The sequence below is a fragment of the Gopherus flavomarginatus genome, chromosome 21 (genome assembly GCF_025201925.1).
Source record: "Gopherus flavomarginatus isolate rGopFla2 chromosome 21, rGopFla2.mat.asm, whole genome shotgun sequence".
NCBI lineage: Eukaryota > Metazoa > Chordata > Testudines > Testudinidae > Gopherus > Gopherus flavomarginatus.
The window spans coordinates 17,528,892-17,544,645 of NC_066637.1; the positions used below are offsets into that span (position 1 = coordinate 17,528,892).

The following is a 15,754-nucleotide window of genomic DNA, read 5'->3' on the forward strand; positions in this document are numbered from 1 at the left end:
TTACGCACTGGAACCGCAGGACGATGTGGAATCTCTGTCATCAGTGGCAGTTTTAAAGAGTAGGTTGGACAAACACCTGCCAGGGCTGGTCTAGATGATACTTAATCCTGCCTCAGGGCGGGGGGCTGGACTAGATGGTCTTTCGAGGTCCCTTCCAGGCCTCCATCTCTATGTGCTCCCTGGAACCCTGCACTGACTTGGCCGCTCTCCTCCCCCTGCCAGCCACGTTCCTCTCCTTCATCGTTCCCAGCAGGGCAGCTGGTGGCCTGAGCCTCCAGCCACCCCTGCGGCAGCCCGTGCCCCCCACAGCGGGGAACCCTGGCTCAATAGGGTGGCGCTGTTCTCACCCCTGGGCAAGGGGACCGGTGGACGCCCCGGATGACTTGCCCTTGACCCTCTCCTTGCGCACTCAGGCCTTCCTCATCGCCTTCACTTCGGACTTCCTGCCCCGGCTCCTCTACCAGTACGAACACGACAGCCAGCTGCAGGGCTACGTCAACTTCACCCTGGCCTACTCCCCCCCGCGCTACCTGGCCACCGGCAACCACACCCTGTGCAGGTGCCAGGCACGGGGAGGTGGTGGGAGGGGGGATGGGTCAGTGGGGAAAGGGGCGGGACAGCACACAGGTCTGGGGAGAGGGCAAGGGGCAGCTGCATTTAAGACCCTTCTCTCCCCAGCTGAGCAGAACCAAGCCCATTTTCCAAGGCTTCCCTGGGGTTGGGTCTGGAGCTGTTCACCACCGGGTAACTGTGGGGGCTTGGGTGAGATGAGGTGGGTGGGTCTCAGCCCAGTTCCCAAAGGGCAGCTGCCAGAAAGGCTCTGCCCCCCTTGGCACCAGCTGGCCACTCACTGGCAGGTCAGCAGGGACCCAGGGCTGACTGGGCCATGAGGTCTGACCTCCCAGCTTGTCCCCCGGGGGGCTCTAGTCTGGGGGGGCGTTGGAGTGTGGGAGCTGCCAGGGATGTCAGTCAAGTACCTTTCCTCGCCCCGCCCACCAAGGTTAGGCCCATGAGTAGGGGACCAAGCCAGCTGCCCCTAAGCTGCTGCCCTCTACCCAGGTACAAAGCCTTCCGGGATGCCAATGGGAACTACACCCTCTTCTACTGGAAGCTGCTGGCCGTCCGCCTGGGCTTCATCATCGCTTTCGAGGTGAGCCTCGGTTGGCACCGTGCAGGCATGGACTCGGCCCTCCTCCCACCGACCCCCCTGTGCTGCGCAGAGCCCCTGCCAGCTGGGCTGGACCCAGGCCAGGCCGGGGAGCTGAGCGCCAGGGGGGAAGGGCTGGGCTGCCCCTTCTTCTCTGCTGTGTCCCTTTAGGGTCCTGGACCAAGCCCATCACCCTGGTTTCTTTCTTTCCAAGTGGATCAGAAACCTCCGGGGGAGGGGGGGGGAGTTGCGTTGAAAGGCAGAGGAGCCACTCTGGACATACAAACCTGACCCCCGAGACCCCAGCTCGAACCAGACCTGAGCTGTGGCTCCTTTCCAAGGACCAGAAAAGTTCTTTCCTGCCCCATCCCAACTATTTGGCATTGTCACCTGACTTTCCGCCCTCCCTGGCTCCCTCCAGAGGCGCGGGGACCATGCCAGGGAGGCCGGCTGTGCAGTGCCTCCGTCTGGAGGACTTTCCTGACTGTCCATGAGACACTTGGGCGATGAATCGGTGCTGCGTACCCAAGCCCAGCTGGAGCAGAGGCTCCAGGACTCTGGCGAGAGACCCTGTTACTGTTATGTGGGTGACCGTAGCATTAGGGACCCGACAGAGGCTCCCTGCCCCTGGCAGTTTGGTATGAAGCTCCCAACAACTGGGAATGCAGAATGTTGGTTGAAGGGCAAACCTGGAGGGGTTGAAGGTGGCTGGACGTGGACTGGGGGTGATTCTGACCTGGGCTGGGCCAGGAGCTTGGGAATCAAGGGAGGGGACGGGCGGTGCCCAGTGTGGGTCCAGGCCATATTCAGCACCCTGCCTGCTGCTTAAACCAGTCTCAGTGAATGGGCCAGTGGCTTGCAGCGGCTGCCCTCTGTGGCGCTGGGTGGGCAGCCCTCCCTTGCTGTAGGGCTGGGATCTGCCTAGTAGGACCCAAACCCCACATGGTTGTCAGTGTGTCTGGCCTCACGACTCCCTGATGCCCCACAAGGCTAAGTGCCAAGTTTGGGCCCTAACCACTGGGCCAGTCTTCCCCTCTGGCCATGACTAACAGGGTAGAGACAGCTGGGCCATTTCGAATGGAGCCTCTCTGAACCTTCTCCTTTCTTCTTGTTTTCCACATGCCTTTATCCTCCCTGCCGCTCTCTTCATCCGTCTGCCACTGCTTCTCACTGTCCGTTTGTCCTTGCCTCTCCTCGCCGCTTCCTCCTCCACTCCCCCCGCCCCCCCAGCACGTTGTCTTTTTCTTCCTGCGCCTCATCGACTGGCTGGTGCCCGATGTCCCGGGGTCGCTGGAGCTGAAGATCAAGCGAGAGCGCTACTTAGCCAAGCAGGCGCTGGCCGATAACCAGGAGGTGCTGCTGACGGTGAGTGCCACTCAGCTTCGCCAGGTCAGTGTGCGAGGAGCCGGCGGGCGCGGGTCTGGCCTTGTCCCTCTGTGAAACAGACGAGGGCTAGCGAACCACTGAGTGGGAGGCCCTGGGCTGGAGAGGCGACAGTGGAGGTCTGGCCCCATGCCTGGAATCGCTCTGCTTCTCGCTATGTCCTTGCCCTCTGCCAGCAGTTCGCCACAGGCTCTCTGCGCTGGTGCATCAGGAGAGACTCATTTTTGTTCTGCGGTGACTTAGCTAAGTGAGGAACTCAGAGCGGAGCGTGGACGAGTGTGCGAGATTCCGCACGCAGAGCTCTGCCGGGGAATTCAGTGCCCATCTGTCCAGTCCAATCCCCCCCAACTCCGCTGTTACCCCGCAATCCTCACCTGCATCCGCTCCCCCGCTCTTCCAGCCTTGGCCTCCTGAGCACCAGGGCCTGCTCTGCTCCGCACTGTTGGCAGAGGTTTGGGATACGGACAAGTGTCCACCAAGGTCAAGCAGAAGCCTCCAAGCCCGTATCCCCTTTGGGACCCCAGATCTCTGAGTGAAGTGGGCTCCTGCACTAGCCCGCCAGGAGCCCACTTCTGCATTAGCCCGCCGGGTGCCCACTGACCCCTGGGATAGAGCCACTTCCTGTCACAAAGCAGGTGGGAGCTGATGGGTCGCTTCAGGACTCGGCAGTTGGGAACGGGTGGTCTCAGTGTGAGATCCTGGAAAGCGGGGACCTGCTGGGGGTGCGCGCTAGGCCTGCTGGTGTCTCGAGGTCTGCGGGCCAGATACCTACCAGTGAACTTTAATTCATGGGTCATACCCATTCTTAACGGGAAACGCCGCCATCCCGGTGCGCCCTTGTCAGCTGCCCCAGGAGAGAGGCCAAGGATCCAATGGGCCATGGAGACTCAGCTCCTCACTCAGCCCGAGCGGGGGCTGCAGTAGATCAGCTCTGGGGCATATCAGGAGGGCAAGTGGGGGGGCTGGGGGCTTCTGCTGTCAGCAGGGAGCAAGGGTGAGGGCAGCCTGGCACCCGGGCCTGTGCTCGGAGCTCCGAACTGAGCGTGCTGCTCTGACCCGCAGGGCTCTGTTCTCAACCCGTCCATGCCTGCTGCTTGGTGTAGGCCAGGGGGGGTCTCAACTTTTTTCTCTCTGAGCCCCCCCATCTTATAAAAACTCCAGGGCCAGCAGGGGATGGGGGGATTCTGGGCCAGAGGGACGGGGACTCAGGCATAGGTGTAGTGTGACTTCTATTTTGGGTGGGCAGGGGCCATCGGGGGTCGAGCCCGCTCCACACAGCAGGTTCCGGGGAGGGAGCGACACCTCCACCCCCGGCTCACCTCAGCAGGCTGCCCGCCTGTCTGGGCTGTGGGGGGACAGCCAAAAAATGTAACTCAAAGGTGGGACTTGGCTCAAAAAGTTTGAAAACAGCTCAGGGTGCAGGGAGGGGGTAGTTAGGGGCTGTCATGGTATAAACCCCCACTCTGAACCTTAGCGTCCAAAAGATGGGGTACCAGCATGAATTCCTCTAAGCTTAATTACCAGCTTAGAACCTGTAGCGCTGCCACCAACCAGGAATTCCAGTGCCTGGTACACTCTGGTCCCCCCAAAACCTTGCCTGGGGACCCCGCAAGACCCAGACCCTCTGGATCTTAACACAAGGAAAGTAAACCCTTTCCCTCACCATTGCCTCTCCCAGGCTTCCCCTCCCTGGGTTACCCTGGAAGATCACTGTGATTCAAACTCCTTGAATCTTAAAACAGAGAGGAAAATCCACCTTCCTCCCTCCTTCTCTCTGCCCCTCCCAGACTCTCCCTGAGAGAGAAAGTAATCCTAACACAGAGAGAAATTAACCTCTCTCTCCCCCTTCCCTCCTTTCTCCCCACCAATTCCCTGGTGGATCCAGACCCCGTCCCCTGGGGTCTCACCAGAATAAAAAAACCAATCAGGTTCTTAAACAAGAAAAGCTTTTAATTAAAGAAAGAAAAACAGTAAAAATTATCCTTGTAAATCTAAGATGGAATATGTTACAGGGTCTTTCAGCTACAGACACTGGAAATACCCTCCCAGCCTAAGTATACAAGTACAAATTAAAATCCTTCCAGCCAAATACACATTTGCAAATAAAGAAAACAACCATAAGCCTAACTCACTTTATCTACCTAGTACTCACTAGTCTGAATCTATAAGAACCTGTATCAGGGAGATTGGAGAGAAACCTGGTTGCACATCTGGTCCCTCTGAGCCCCCAGAGTGAACAACAACCAAAACTAACAGCACAGCACAAAACTTCCCTCCCTCAAGATTTGAAAGTATCCTGTCCTCTGATTGGTCCTCTGGTCAGGTGACGGCCAGGCTCACTGTTCTTGTTAACCCTTTCCAGGCAAAGAGAGATGAAGTACTTCTGTTCTATTAACTCTTACTTATCTGTTTATGACAGGGGCAGTGCAGGCAGGGGGTAGCTCAGGGTGCAGGGAGGGGGTAGCTAGGCGCTGTGTGCAGGCAGGGGGTAGCTCGGGGGGAAGGGAGGGGGTAGTTAGGGGCAATGCAGGCAGGGGGTAGCTCGGGGTGCAGGGAGGGGGTAGCTAGGGGCAGTGCAGGCAGGGGGTAGCTCAGGGTGCTGCAGGGAGGGGGTAGCTAGGCACTGTGTGCAGGCAGGGGGTAGCTCAGGGTGCAGGGAGGGGGTAGCTCAGGGTGCAGGGAGGGGGTAGTTAGGGGCAGTGCAGGCAGGGGGTAGCTCAGGGAGCAGGGAGGGGGTAGTTAGGGGCAGTGCAGGCAGGGGGTAGCTCGGTGCAGGGAGGGGGTAGTTAGGGGCAGTGCAGGCAGGGGGTAGCTCAGGATGCAGGGAGGGGGTAGTTAGGGGCAGTGCAGGGAGGGGGTAGCTAGGGGCTATGTTCAGGCAGAGGGGTAACTCGGGGGGAAGGGAGGGGATAGTTAGGGGCAGTACAGGCAGGGGGTAGCTCAGGGTGCAGGGAGGGGGTAGTTAGGGGCAGTGCAGGCAGGGGGTAGCTCAGGGAGCAGGGAGGGGGTAGTTAGGGGCAGTGCAGGCAGGGGGTAGCTCAGGGAGCAGGGAGGGGGTAGTTAGGGGCAGTGCAGGCAGGGGGTAGCTCAGGATGCAGGGAGGGGGTAGTTAGGGGCAGTGCAGGGAGGGGGTAGCTAGGGGCTATGTTCAGGCAGAGGGGTAACTCGGGGGGAAGGGAGGGGATAGTTAGGGGCAGTACAGGCAGGGGGTAGCTCAGGGTGCAGGGAGGGGGTAGTTAGGGGCAGTGCAGGCAGGGGGTAGCTCAGGGTGCAGGGAGGGGGTAGCTAGGGGCTATGTGCAGGCAGGGGGGTAGCTCGGGGGGAAGGGAGGGGGTAGCACAGGAGGTAGATAGGGGCTGTGTGCCCAGAGGGCTCCCCTGTGGCCCCTGTTCCCCGAGTGCTCTACCAGCCACGGAGCCGGGTCCCCTGCCCAGGCAGCTCTTACCAGCGGCGGGGGCAAAGCGGGCTGGGAGCTGAGGAGCAGCCTCACCCCCCTGCAGCAGCAGCAGCTGAGGGACGCTGCACGCCTGCCCCATGGCTCCCGCTGGAGCAGCAGCTGTCCTGTACTGCCTGGCTCCGGCTTCCCACCCCCGACCGGGCCAGGGGCAGGGAGGGAAGGAGGTGCGGTGAGGGTGGGGCTGTCCCGGCAGTGCTCTTGCACTGTAGTTTTGGGGTGGGGGGTGTCACGGCGTCACCGGGCGATGCTCTGGAACTGCTCCCCACCAAGCCAGGCAGGACTTTGGGGAGCCTCCTCTCTCTTGGAGCAGACTGTCTGCAGGGCAAGAAGCTCACACGGCTTCACCTCCTGGGTCTCTCCTTGGAGCATTCAGCATCCTCTGCCCCTCCGTGCACCTCCCACAGCGAGCCCACCCCAGTGGGGTCCTGGGGAAGCCAGAGGGTCCTGCACCCCCACTTGGCAGTCAGACGTGACTCTCAGCCAGCCAGTAAAACAGAGGTTTATTCGATGACAGGAACAGGGTCTAAAACAGCTTGTAGGTACCACGAACCAGACCCCTCGGCCGGGTCCATTCTGGGGGGCAGTGAGCCAGACCCCCACGTCTGCACTTCACTCCTCGTCCCCAGCCAGCTCCAGATTGAAACCCCCTCCAGCCCCTCCTCTCTGCTCAGCTCCTTTCCCGGGCCAGGAGGTCACCTGACCTCTTTGTTCTCCCCCACCTTTAGTATCCCCTGGCGGGGGGGAGGGCCTGGCCATTAGTTGCCAGGCAACAGAGGGTCGGCCAGGAACTGCGGCCCCCCCACAGTATTCAGAGAAAACCTGAAGAACATTCCCAGTTCATCACAGGGGGCAACACCCCTGTGTACCCTCAATTCTGCCCATGGGCTCAGGGCTTCAGCCCCATGGGGGACACTGGGGATCAAGGCTTCAACCTCACAGCTCCTGGCTTCAGCCCCAAGAGAGTCTCTTGGGCTCGGGCTCTGGGTTTTGTCCGTGGGGCCCCCTGAAAGGGTCCGCAGACCCCGTGTGGAGAACCGCTGGGGTCGAGATGCTTTCACCGAGCTGAGCTCTTCGTGTGGGAGCTGTGGAACTCATCGCCGCAGGGGAGCTGGAGGCCAGAGGGAAATGGGCCCTTGGGTGTCTCACTGCAGCACTGGCGGTTTCACTGCAGCTGGAGGAAGGGCGCAGCGCTGCAGCGGGGAGATGCCACCCCCACCCAGGCACTGCCCCGGTTAGCCCCTTCAGACCACCCTGGTCTGTGTCCCCCTGCGGAGCTGGAACGAGGCGCCAGCACCAACGTTTTACCCTCTGCCCTGCTTGCAGGATTTTATTACCTCCTTCCCCCCATCTAGCCACCCCCTATAGTTACAGTGCTACCGTGTGGGCCCAATCCTGCAGCGCAAGGGCCCCCCCCCACCCCTCGCTTGCAGGGTTGGGCCTGGAGCCAATACCATTGGTTGGATTCTAACCCTGCCGTTCCCTCTCCACCCTGCGCAGCAAGCAGCCTTTCATCCGGCAGCATGAGCTAACGGGAGCAGCCCCCGGGGCCTTGGCCGATGGGAAGGCAGAGCTGGCTGGGATCGGGCCCCCTCCACATTGGATCAGGTGACGTCCCACTGGCAGGGCGGGAAGCTGCGGACCCGGAGCCATCCAGAGGGGCCAGCAAAGCAGCAACGGCGCAGCCATGCCCCCCGGACGACCTTCGCCCTCCAGCGTGCCAGGGCGAGGCTCATCGGACCCAGAGATGTGTGCCCGGCCTAGGTGTTGGTAACGAGGCAGCTGGTGTGTGAGGAGGATCCCGAGCCCCGAGGAGGAAGCTGGAGCTGGCTGCTGCTGCGCTCCTGGCTGAGTCGGCCCAGCGGGCCCCTTGCTCACCCCCAGCCTGCGAACGCTTCGCTGCCCTCAAAGCTGCTCACGCTCCAAGGCAATCAGCAGCAGGGGCCCCACGTGTCCAGGTGACTCTGGCCCACGCCGCAGGACCCTACTAATTGCTGTGAGTGGGGCTGGCTGGCAGGCCCAGGTCACCCCGTTCAGAGGCGAGCGGCCCCGGGGCACGGAGCAGCCGCTGGAAGGGTGCATGGAGATATGCACTGCAAGCGCGGCAAGACCCCCCGGCTCTGCCCTGTTGTGCATCCCCCCGCGTGCACACGGTTGGGCTGATCCCCGGTGGGCCCATAGCTCCTGTCACGGCCGCACGGAGATACCGTGGGGACAGAGACCCTGTGCCGGCTTTTCCTTCCTCCCAAGGCTCTCAGTGAAATCCATCTGTCAGCCCCAGCTCACATCCCTTCTGGGCCAAGATCGGCCAGAGCGGGCAGGGCTGGCCTCTGTGGGGGCCGGGACTGCAAGGGGCGTGAGGAGGGCAGGGGAGCCAGGGGGCAGCCAATAGGTGCCAGCAGCCAGTGCTACACCCAGGCCTCTGTGTCTGTCCCGTCCTGGCCCCGTGTCAAAACCAGGCTGTCACTGTTGGTGGATTGACTCCACCCCAGCGCTAGGGGTGAGCTCAGGTCCTTCCCAAACTGAGCCACGCAGACCTTCCCCTTTGCGTAGGGTACCGGCTCCGTTCACAACAGGGGACACAATTAGTTAGACCCCCAAGGAGCACACGCCCTGTTATAACTAACGAGCACAAAGCTCCATAAAGCCCAAAGTAGCCCACTGACCCGGAACCGTGCGGCTGCGCTAACGAGATGCATGGGAAATGAAGCACCTCAGAAGCCCTGAATCAGGAGCCCAACGCACCTGAAATGTAGTGACTTCAGCCAGATGGTTTTAGACCCATCCTTTCTGTAACGACTGGGCTGCAGAGCCGTATTCAATCCCTTTCCGGGGCCAGCTAAGATTTGTCCCTGTCCGTTATCCGTGCCTGGGGTCCACTACCAAACTGCTGATCGTTAACATGGATCATTTGCATTGATCATTTCTTAACAGACCCTATACATCCATACAGTCGAACTGCCTAGGGACTGCCTGGTTACCGAACTGCCAGGCTCCAAGACCCCCTGACTGCAAAATCATTTCTGCCGTTTTATGGGTGCACCTGTACTTTGGATCTCTTGTTTGTTGCACACGGAACTCACGACCTGGGGTTACGTTCTCAGGCTGGAAGCACATTAGCTAAAAGCCCAGCTTTAGCATGACTAAAATCCAGCCTTTCCCATGCAGACGGGCAGAGCCTAAAGCCCCCAATTATTTGTATTGGGGGGTAGCTGTATTAATCTGTAGCCACGAAAATGATGAGTCTGGTGGCGCCTTAAATCTGTTAGTCTTTAAGGTGCCACCAGACTCTTCATTTCAATTATTTGTGTTCGCCGACCATGTTTAATCTAATAACCTGACAAAGCTACCACCCTTATACCCCCCGTGTCTTGCCACTTAGAGCAAGTTCCGTTTATGCATGAGATGGGGTGATGGGGCAACGCAGGGCTGGGCTGGGGGGAGCCAGGGCCACGCACTCCCTGCATGTTAAGCCGGCTCCAAGCTGCAGGCACCAATGACATGCAGCTGGTCCAGGCCAGATCTGCAGAGAGGCAGGGAGAGGATCATTTCAAAGCTATAGAAAAGCTTCTACCATGGTTTGAATTTCTTCCATGTGCATGCACATTCCCCAGGGGAGCCATTGAGTGAGGACGTTCCCTGCCCCGCTCACCTGCAGTCCCACCAGGCACCAATGGGAGGTGCTGCAGGGTCAAGTCAGATGTGATTGTTGGCATGCCAGGCTTTGTGGCGTCTTCCAAGTCCTCCGTACGTAAGGCTAGCGACTCCGCCAAGCCTGGCCTGCCTGGAGTGTGATAGGGGCTGTGTGCCCAGAGGGCTCCCCTGTGGCCCCTGTTCCCCGAGTGCTCTGCCAGCCACAGAGCCGCTTATTAAGTTTGCGGATGATACCAAACTGGGAGGGATTGCAACTGCTTTGGAGGACAGGGTCAAAATTCAAAATGATCTGGACAAATTGGAGAAGTGGTCTGAGGTAAACAGGATGAAGTTCAATAAAGATAAATGCAAAGTGCTCCACTTAGGAAGGAACAATCAGTTTCACACATACAGAATAGGAAGAGACTGTCTAGGAAGGAGTATGGCAGAAAGAGATCTAGGGGTCATAGTAGACCACAAGCTTAATATGAGTCAACAGTGTGATACTGTTGCAAAAAAAGCAAACATGATTCTGGGATGCATTAACAAGTGTGTTGTAAACAAGACACGAGAAGTCATTCTTCCGCTTTACTCTGCGCTGGTCAGGCCTCAGCTGGAGTATTGTGTCCAGTTCTGGGCACCACATTTCAAGAAAGATGTGGAGAAATTGGAGAGGGTCCAGAGAAGAGCAACGAGAATGATTAAAGGTCTTGAGAACATGACCTATGAAGGAAGGCTGAAACAATTGGCTTTGTTTAGTTTGGAAAAGAGAAGACTGAGAGGGGACATGATAGCAGTTTTCAGGTATCTAAAAGGGTGTCATCAGGAGGAGGGAGAAAACTTGTTCACCTTAGCCTCCAATGATAGAACAAGAAGCAATGGGCTTAAACTGCAGCAAGGGAGATTTAGGTTGGACATTAGGAAAAAGTTCCTAACTGTCAGGGTAGTTAAACACTGGAATAAATTACCTAGGGAAGTTGTGGAATCTCCATCTCTGGAGATATTTAAGAGTAGGTTAGATAAATGTCTATTAGGGATGGTCTAGACAATATTTGGTCCTGCCATGAGGGCAGGGGACTGGACTCGATGACCTCTCGAGGTCCCTTCCAGTCCTGGAGTCTATGAGTCTATGAGTCACGCTGTGTGTGCAGGAGGGTGAATAAAACCTGGAATGACCTGACGGCAGCTGGCGTGGTTGTGTGGTGGGGGGTCGGGTGAGTCATTTGCTTGTCCGAGGGGCCTGGATCTCCAGCTTTTACCCGAGTGGAGCCAGCCCTGCTCTCCTGCTGGAAGATACTTAATTCAAATACCAGTGACTGGACGAGGGTTGCCAACTTTCTAATAGCAGAAAACCGAACACCCCTTCCCTGAGGCCCTTCCCCGAGGCCCAACCCCTGCTCATGCCATCCCCTGCTCGCTTTCCCCCAACCTCACTCACTCATTTTTACCTGGCTGAGGCAGGGGGTTGGGGTGCAGGAGGGGTGAGGGCTCTGGCTGGTGGTGCAGGCTCTGGGGTGGGGTCAGGGATGAGGGGGTTGGGGTGCAGGAGGGGGCTCCGGGCTGGGGGGTGGAGCTGAGGGGTTCAGAGTATGGGATGGGGCTCCAGGCTGAGGCTTAGGGTGGGGCCAGAAATGGGTTCAGGATGTGGGCTGGGGGCTCTGGTAGGGAGTTCGCATGTGGGAGGGGGCTCAGGGCTGAGGCAGGGGGTTGGAGTGCAGGAGGGGGTTTGGGGTGCAGTCTCCAGGCAGTGCTGACCTCGGCTCCTGGGAAACAGCGACATGTCTCTCCATCTCCTAGGTGGCGGGGTGGCCAGGGGGCTCTGCACGCTGCCCCTGCCTGCAAGTGCTGCCCTGCAGCTTCCATTGGCCATGGTTCCTAGCCAATGGGAGCTGCGGAGCTGGTTCTCAGGCAGCCTGGCACAGTCCCGGTCAGTAACCCCTGTGACCCAGAAGGTGCCACCCTGGCAGAGGCCTGGCATGGTGCTATCCCATAACTAGCTCAGCACGCTGGCATTGTGCAGTGTGGATGGTTTCTCGAAGCCCACCTCTGTTTAACCAATCCACCCTCCCCCCAGCACTCTGGGCACAAGGAGGGTGAGTAAAACCTGGATGTGAGGCCCTCCTGGTGGGCATTGCTCCATGGGCTGCTCTGGGCAGCTGCGCCCTCCCCCTGCTGATGCGGGATGGGCCATGGGCCTGATTTCCTGATTGCCGGGTTCTGGAAAAGAAAGACAAACCCACTGCTCCATCACTGAGCTCGGCTGCTGGGGTTTGAGCTAGAGCGGGACCTGGCAGGACCCAGGCAAAAGCTCCAGCCCTGTGGGACCCATCCGCAGAGTTATGCGCCCAGCCCTGTTTGCCAAACGGGAGGGAATCGAGCCCAGCTAGAGGGTGAACAAACGGCGTTTGCAAGAGGCTGTTTAAGCCAACACGGGCCCATGTATCTCATGTCACGGAGTCCCCGGGTTATGCTCTGGAACTGCTCCCCACCAAGCCAGTCAGGACTTTGGGGAGCCTCCTCTCCCTTGGAGCAGACTTGTTCAGGGCAAGAAGCTCACACGGCTTCACCTCCTGGGTCTCTCCTTGGAGCATTCAGCATCCTCTGCCCCTCCGTGCACTTCCCACAACGCGTCCACCCAGGCAGGGTCCTGGGGAAGCCAGAGGGTCCCGCACCCCCACTTTGCAGTCAGACGTGACTCTCAGCCAGCCAGTAAAACAGAGGGTTATTAGATGACAGGAACACAGCCTAAAACAGAGCTTGTAGGTACAGAGAATGGGACCCCTCAGCTGGGTCCATTCTGGGGGGCAGTGAGCCAGACAACCCCATCTGCCTTCACTTCCCGTCCCCAGCCAGTTCCAGATTGAAACCCCCTCCAGCCCCTCCTCCTCTGCTTAGCTCCTTTCCCGGGCCAGGAGGTTTCCTGACCTCTTTGTTCTCCTCCACCTTTAGCAACCCTTGGCAGGGGGGGAAGGGCCCTGGCCATTAGTTGCCAGGACACAGAGTGTCCACCAGGAACTGAGGCCCACACACACTATTCAGAGGAAACATTAAGAACAGCCCCACTTTGTCACACCTCGCCACCTAGGTGAGTGTGTTGTTGAAGACGTGCCAATCAGAGTTTTTATAACTAACGTCAAACATTTGGGTACAAAGTCCACTCCCCAGGGTCATCCCCAGGTTTCACAGATAATGTCTTAAAAGTTGATTCTTCGGCTTAGAGAAATCAGATCCTAAGCTTCGTGCCAGCAAAGTGTGTCAACACATGAGTTGTCTCATTGACTTCAATGGCACCACAGACATACTTAAATGATTCACTGGATCAGGACCCTAAGCAGTGGATATTGGTGAAAGTGGATTTCCCACTCTGTTCCCAAAAACGGTGCCAGGCCCCCGTTAGTCCCCCAGGCCACCCTGGACCCCACGTCTCCCTGAAGTGTGGGGCCGGGACTGTTGCCCCTCTCGGTCCTATGGGCACAATGACTCTGGGTCCAGGGTGGCCTGGGGGATTAGCAGGGGGGCTGGCACCACCAGCAGCAAGCGACCCAGCCCCATCCCATCCCTGCTTCACCCTCTCTCAGCCCCCATTCCACCCCTTCCCCCAAGCCCCTGCCCCATCTCATTCTGTCTTTCGACCCCTCCCCCAAGCAATGCCAAGTGGGGCACGCTGGGGCCAGGTGGGTTGCTTGCTGCTGCCTGTGCCAGCCCCCCACTAACTGCCCTGGACCCCACATCCCCCTGAAGCGCAGCCCCCCACAAAGCATGGGGCCCAGGGTGGTTGCCCCGGTCTGTTCTATGGATGGATCAGCTCTGCTTGGGTCCCTTCTGGACACCACCAAAAATGAGACAAACCTGGTGCCCACGGGTGGCACATGCGGATGGCAGTCACTGCTGGGGGCAGCGTTGGGGGCACCCCATCTACCTGGCATAGAGAAGCACCTGAGCGTGGTTTCCTTGCAGGAGAAGCTGAGCCCTGAGGCCAGACTCCAGCACAATCACTGGGAGGTGACGGACCTGAGCCGTGCCGGCTCGGACTCTAGATGCAGCCATGTGGGAGGGAGTGCCCCCCTGTTCTTCTGCCACGCCAGCGCCTGTGTGGTCTGACTCCTCCCCGCCCCAGGGACTGAGACTCAGGTCTCCAGCTCCCCGCCGGCTGGGAGGAGAAACTGAGCGATGGGGGCCCGCAGCCCTGTCACCTTGCCACTTAGCACAGGGCCTTGACGTGTGGTGCCATCATGTCAGGGCAGCGCCCCCCCCCAGCCCTGGGCCACCTCCCGGCCTCGTCTCCTGATGCCTGCAGCTCTCCCGGCCCCATTGCATCACGGTGCCAAACCACCCTGCTGTGCCCCGAGCAGCGCCCCCCATGTCCTGCTCTGGGGCCGGGGCACCTCTGGCCAGGGGGTTCCGCCCCTCCCGGGCAGCAGGGCTGCGTGATGCAGCCGGCGAGGGGCTGCTCAGCCCTTGTGAAAAGCACCCCTAGTCCCTTCGGTGCCCACAAAGGGGACAGGCGCAGCCCTTGGTTTTTCCAGCCCCCCTGGGAAGGGGGCACAGTGCGGGGAGGGCATGCCCAGGCAGCGGATCTGAGGGGAAAGCTCCACCCTGGATCCCTCACACTGGCTCCTCCGGGCAGTCCCTAGAGCTCATCCAGCCCAGGGCTGCCGATCCCGGGAGGAGCCCAATGCAGGAGCCGCAAGGGTGCATCTGAGCTGGAGAGCAGCTGGCCCCGGGCCACAGGCCTCTTGCTAGGTCCAGCCCCCATGTCCTGTTCGCCTCCCACGGGGCTGGGGCTGCAAGGAGATGGGAATCACCTGAGGCCTAATACAAACCAGCCAGTGTCTCCTGGCCCAGGGTGACCCTGTTCCCACCCCACTCTGCTAACGGCTCCTGCGCTGACCCCAGAACTTTCCTGTGGGCCTGGGGCCATTGGCACCCACTGCTGGGGGAAGAGTAGCCCCGAACCCCGGGCACCATTTCAACAAGCGCCCCTTGCTAGCAGGGCCTGGGCCCAGAGACGCTGGGAGCTCCTCCCCACCCCCCGCAGGGTGGTCGAGCTGAGCCAGGACTCAGGCGTCCCCCGGAGCACCTGGCTCTGCAGCTCTCCTGGCCTGGCGCTGCCCGAGCCTGCTGCCGCTTAGCTTTAGTGAGCTGCCCCTACCCCGCCATGGGGCTAGCGCCGGGCTGCCCGTGGGAACGCGCGGCTCAGCGCCAGCTCCAGATCATGCAGGGCCTGGCTTTACCCAGAGCATGATCTTTTTCGCGAGTGTCCCTGGGCTCCCAGTCCTGCTCTTCACCGTGCTGGGGCCGGCAGGCGCGATCCAGCCCCGGGGCCGGAGAGAAGCAGTGAGCAGCCCCTGGGGGTGGCAGAGAACCCAGCAGTGCAGCTCCGAGCTGGGACCTGTGGGGACGGGTCTGGCAGGGTGCCTGCAGCCTTGGCAAACAGGCCCCCGCTGAGCAGCGTCTGTGGGCCACGGGGGCTGTGGGATGTGCCCGGCCACACAGCGCCACTGAGGAGCTGATGTTTGCTCGGCGCTGCTGATCCCGCACGGTGGCTGGGGGGGGGAGGGGGGCAGGGGCAGCTGCCCCCTCCTCCTCCCGTGGCTCTGCAGGAGGCCGAATGGGCCAGCAGCGAGGGAGCAGGACTCTGCAGCATTGTGCCCCGTGCAATGGTGGTGGCCACCCAGCTGTCCCCACAGTGAGATCCTGGACTCTGCAGCATCTCACCTCACCGTACCCTGGTGGGTGAGGGCCATTTCCTCTCCAAAGCCCAGTGACTGACTGTGACGCTGCGGTTCTGGCAGGACCCAACTGAGAGTGCCAATTCAGGACCAATTGCTTAAACAGGGCAGTTACAGCCCTAGGCTGGGGTTTTTCCACCTCTAAGGCAAACCAAACCAGCCAGACAAAGAGGACTTTGGTCTCACCCCACTGGCTAACCACAAGTCACACAAGCAATTCCCTTGGGTTGTAGCAGTGATGGAGTAAACTGCAGGTTTAAATCAAGTCTCTGGAACATCCCCCGCTGGGATGGGTCATCAGTCCATTGTGCAGAGCTTCAGTTTGTAGCAAAGTCCCTCCAGAGGTAAGAAGCAAGACTGAAGACAAGCTGCAGATGAGGCATTAGCCTTATATAGGCTTTTCCA

At 59.8% G+C, this 15,754-nt stretch overlaps 1 protein-coding gene across 3 annotated transcripts in view; it reads left to right on the forward strand.

The window, feature by feature from the left end:
• The window catches only part of LOC127038562 (anoctamin-7-like), a 34,199-nt gene extending 24,427 nt beyond the window's left edge, over window positions 1-9,772 (forward strand). For all 3 annotated transcript variants that reach the window (XM_050931206.1, XM_050931208.1, XM_050931207.1), the window contains 4 exons: window positions 414-559; window positions 1,060-1,150; window positions 2,378-2,512; window positions 7,485-9,772. In XM_050931206.1, coding sequence (XP_050787163.1) covers window positions 414-559; window positions 1,060-1,150; window positions 2,378-2,512; window positions 7,485-7,511 — 399 coding nt within the window. In that variant the 3' untranslated portion in view covers window positions 7,512-9,772. The remainder of the gene's footprint in view (window positions 1-413; window positions 560-1,059; window positions 1,151-2,377; window positions 2,513-7,484) is intronic.
• The last annotated feature ends 5,982 nt before the right edge of the window (window positions 9,773-15,754 follow it).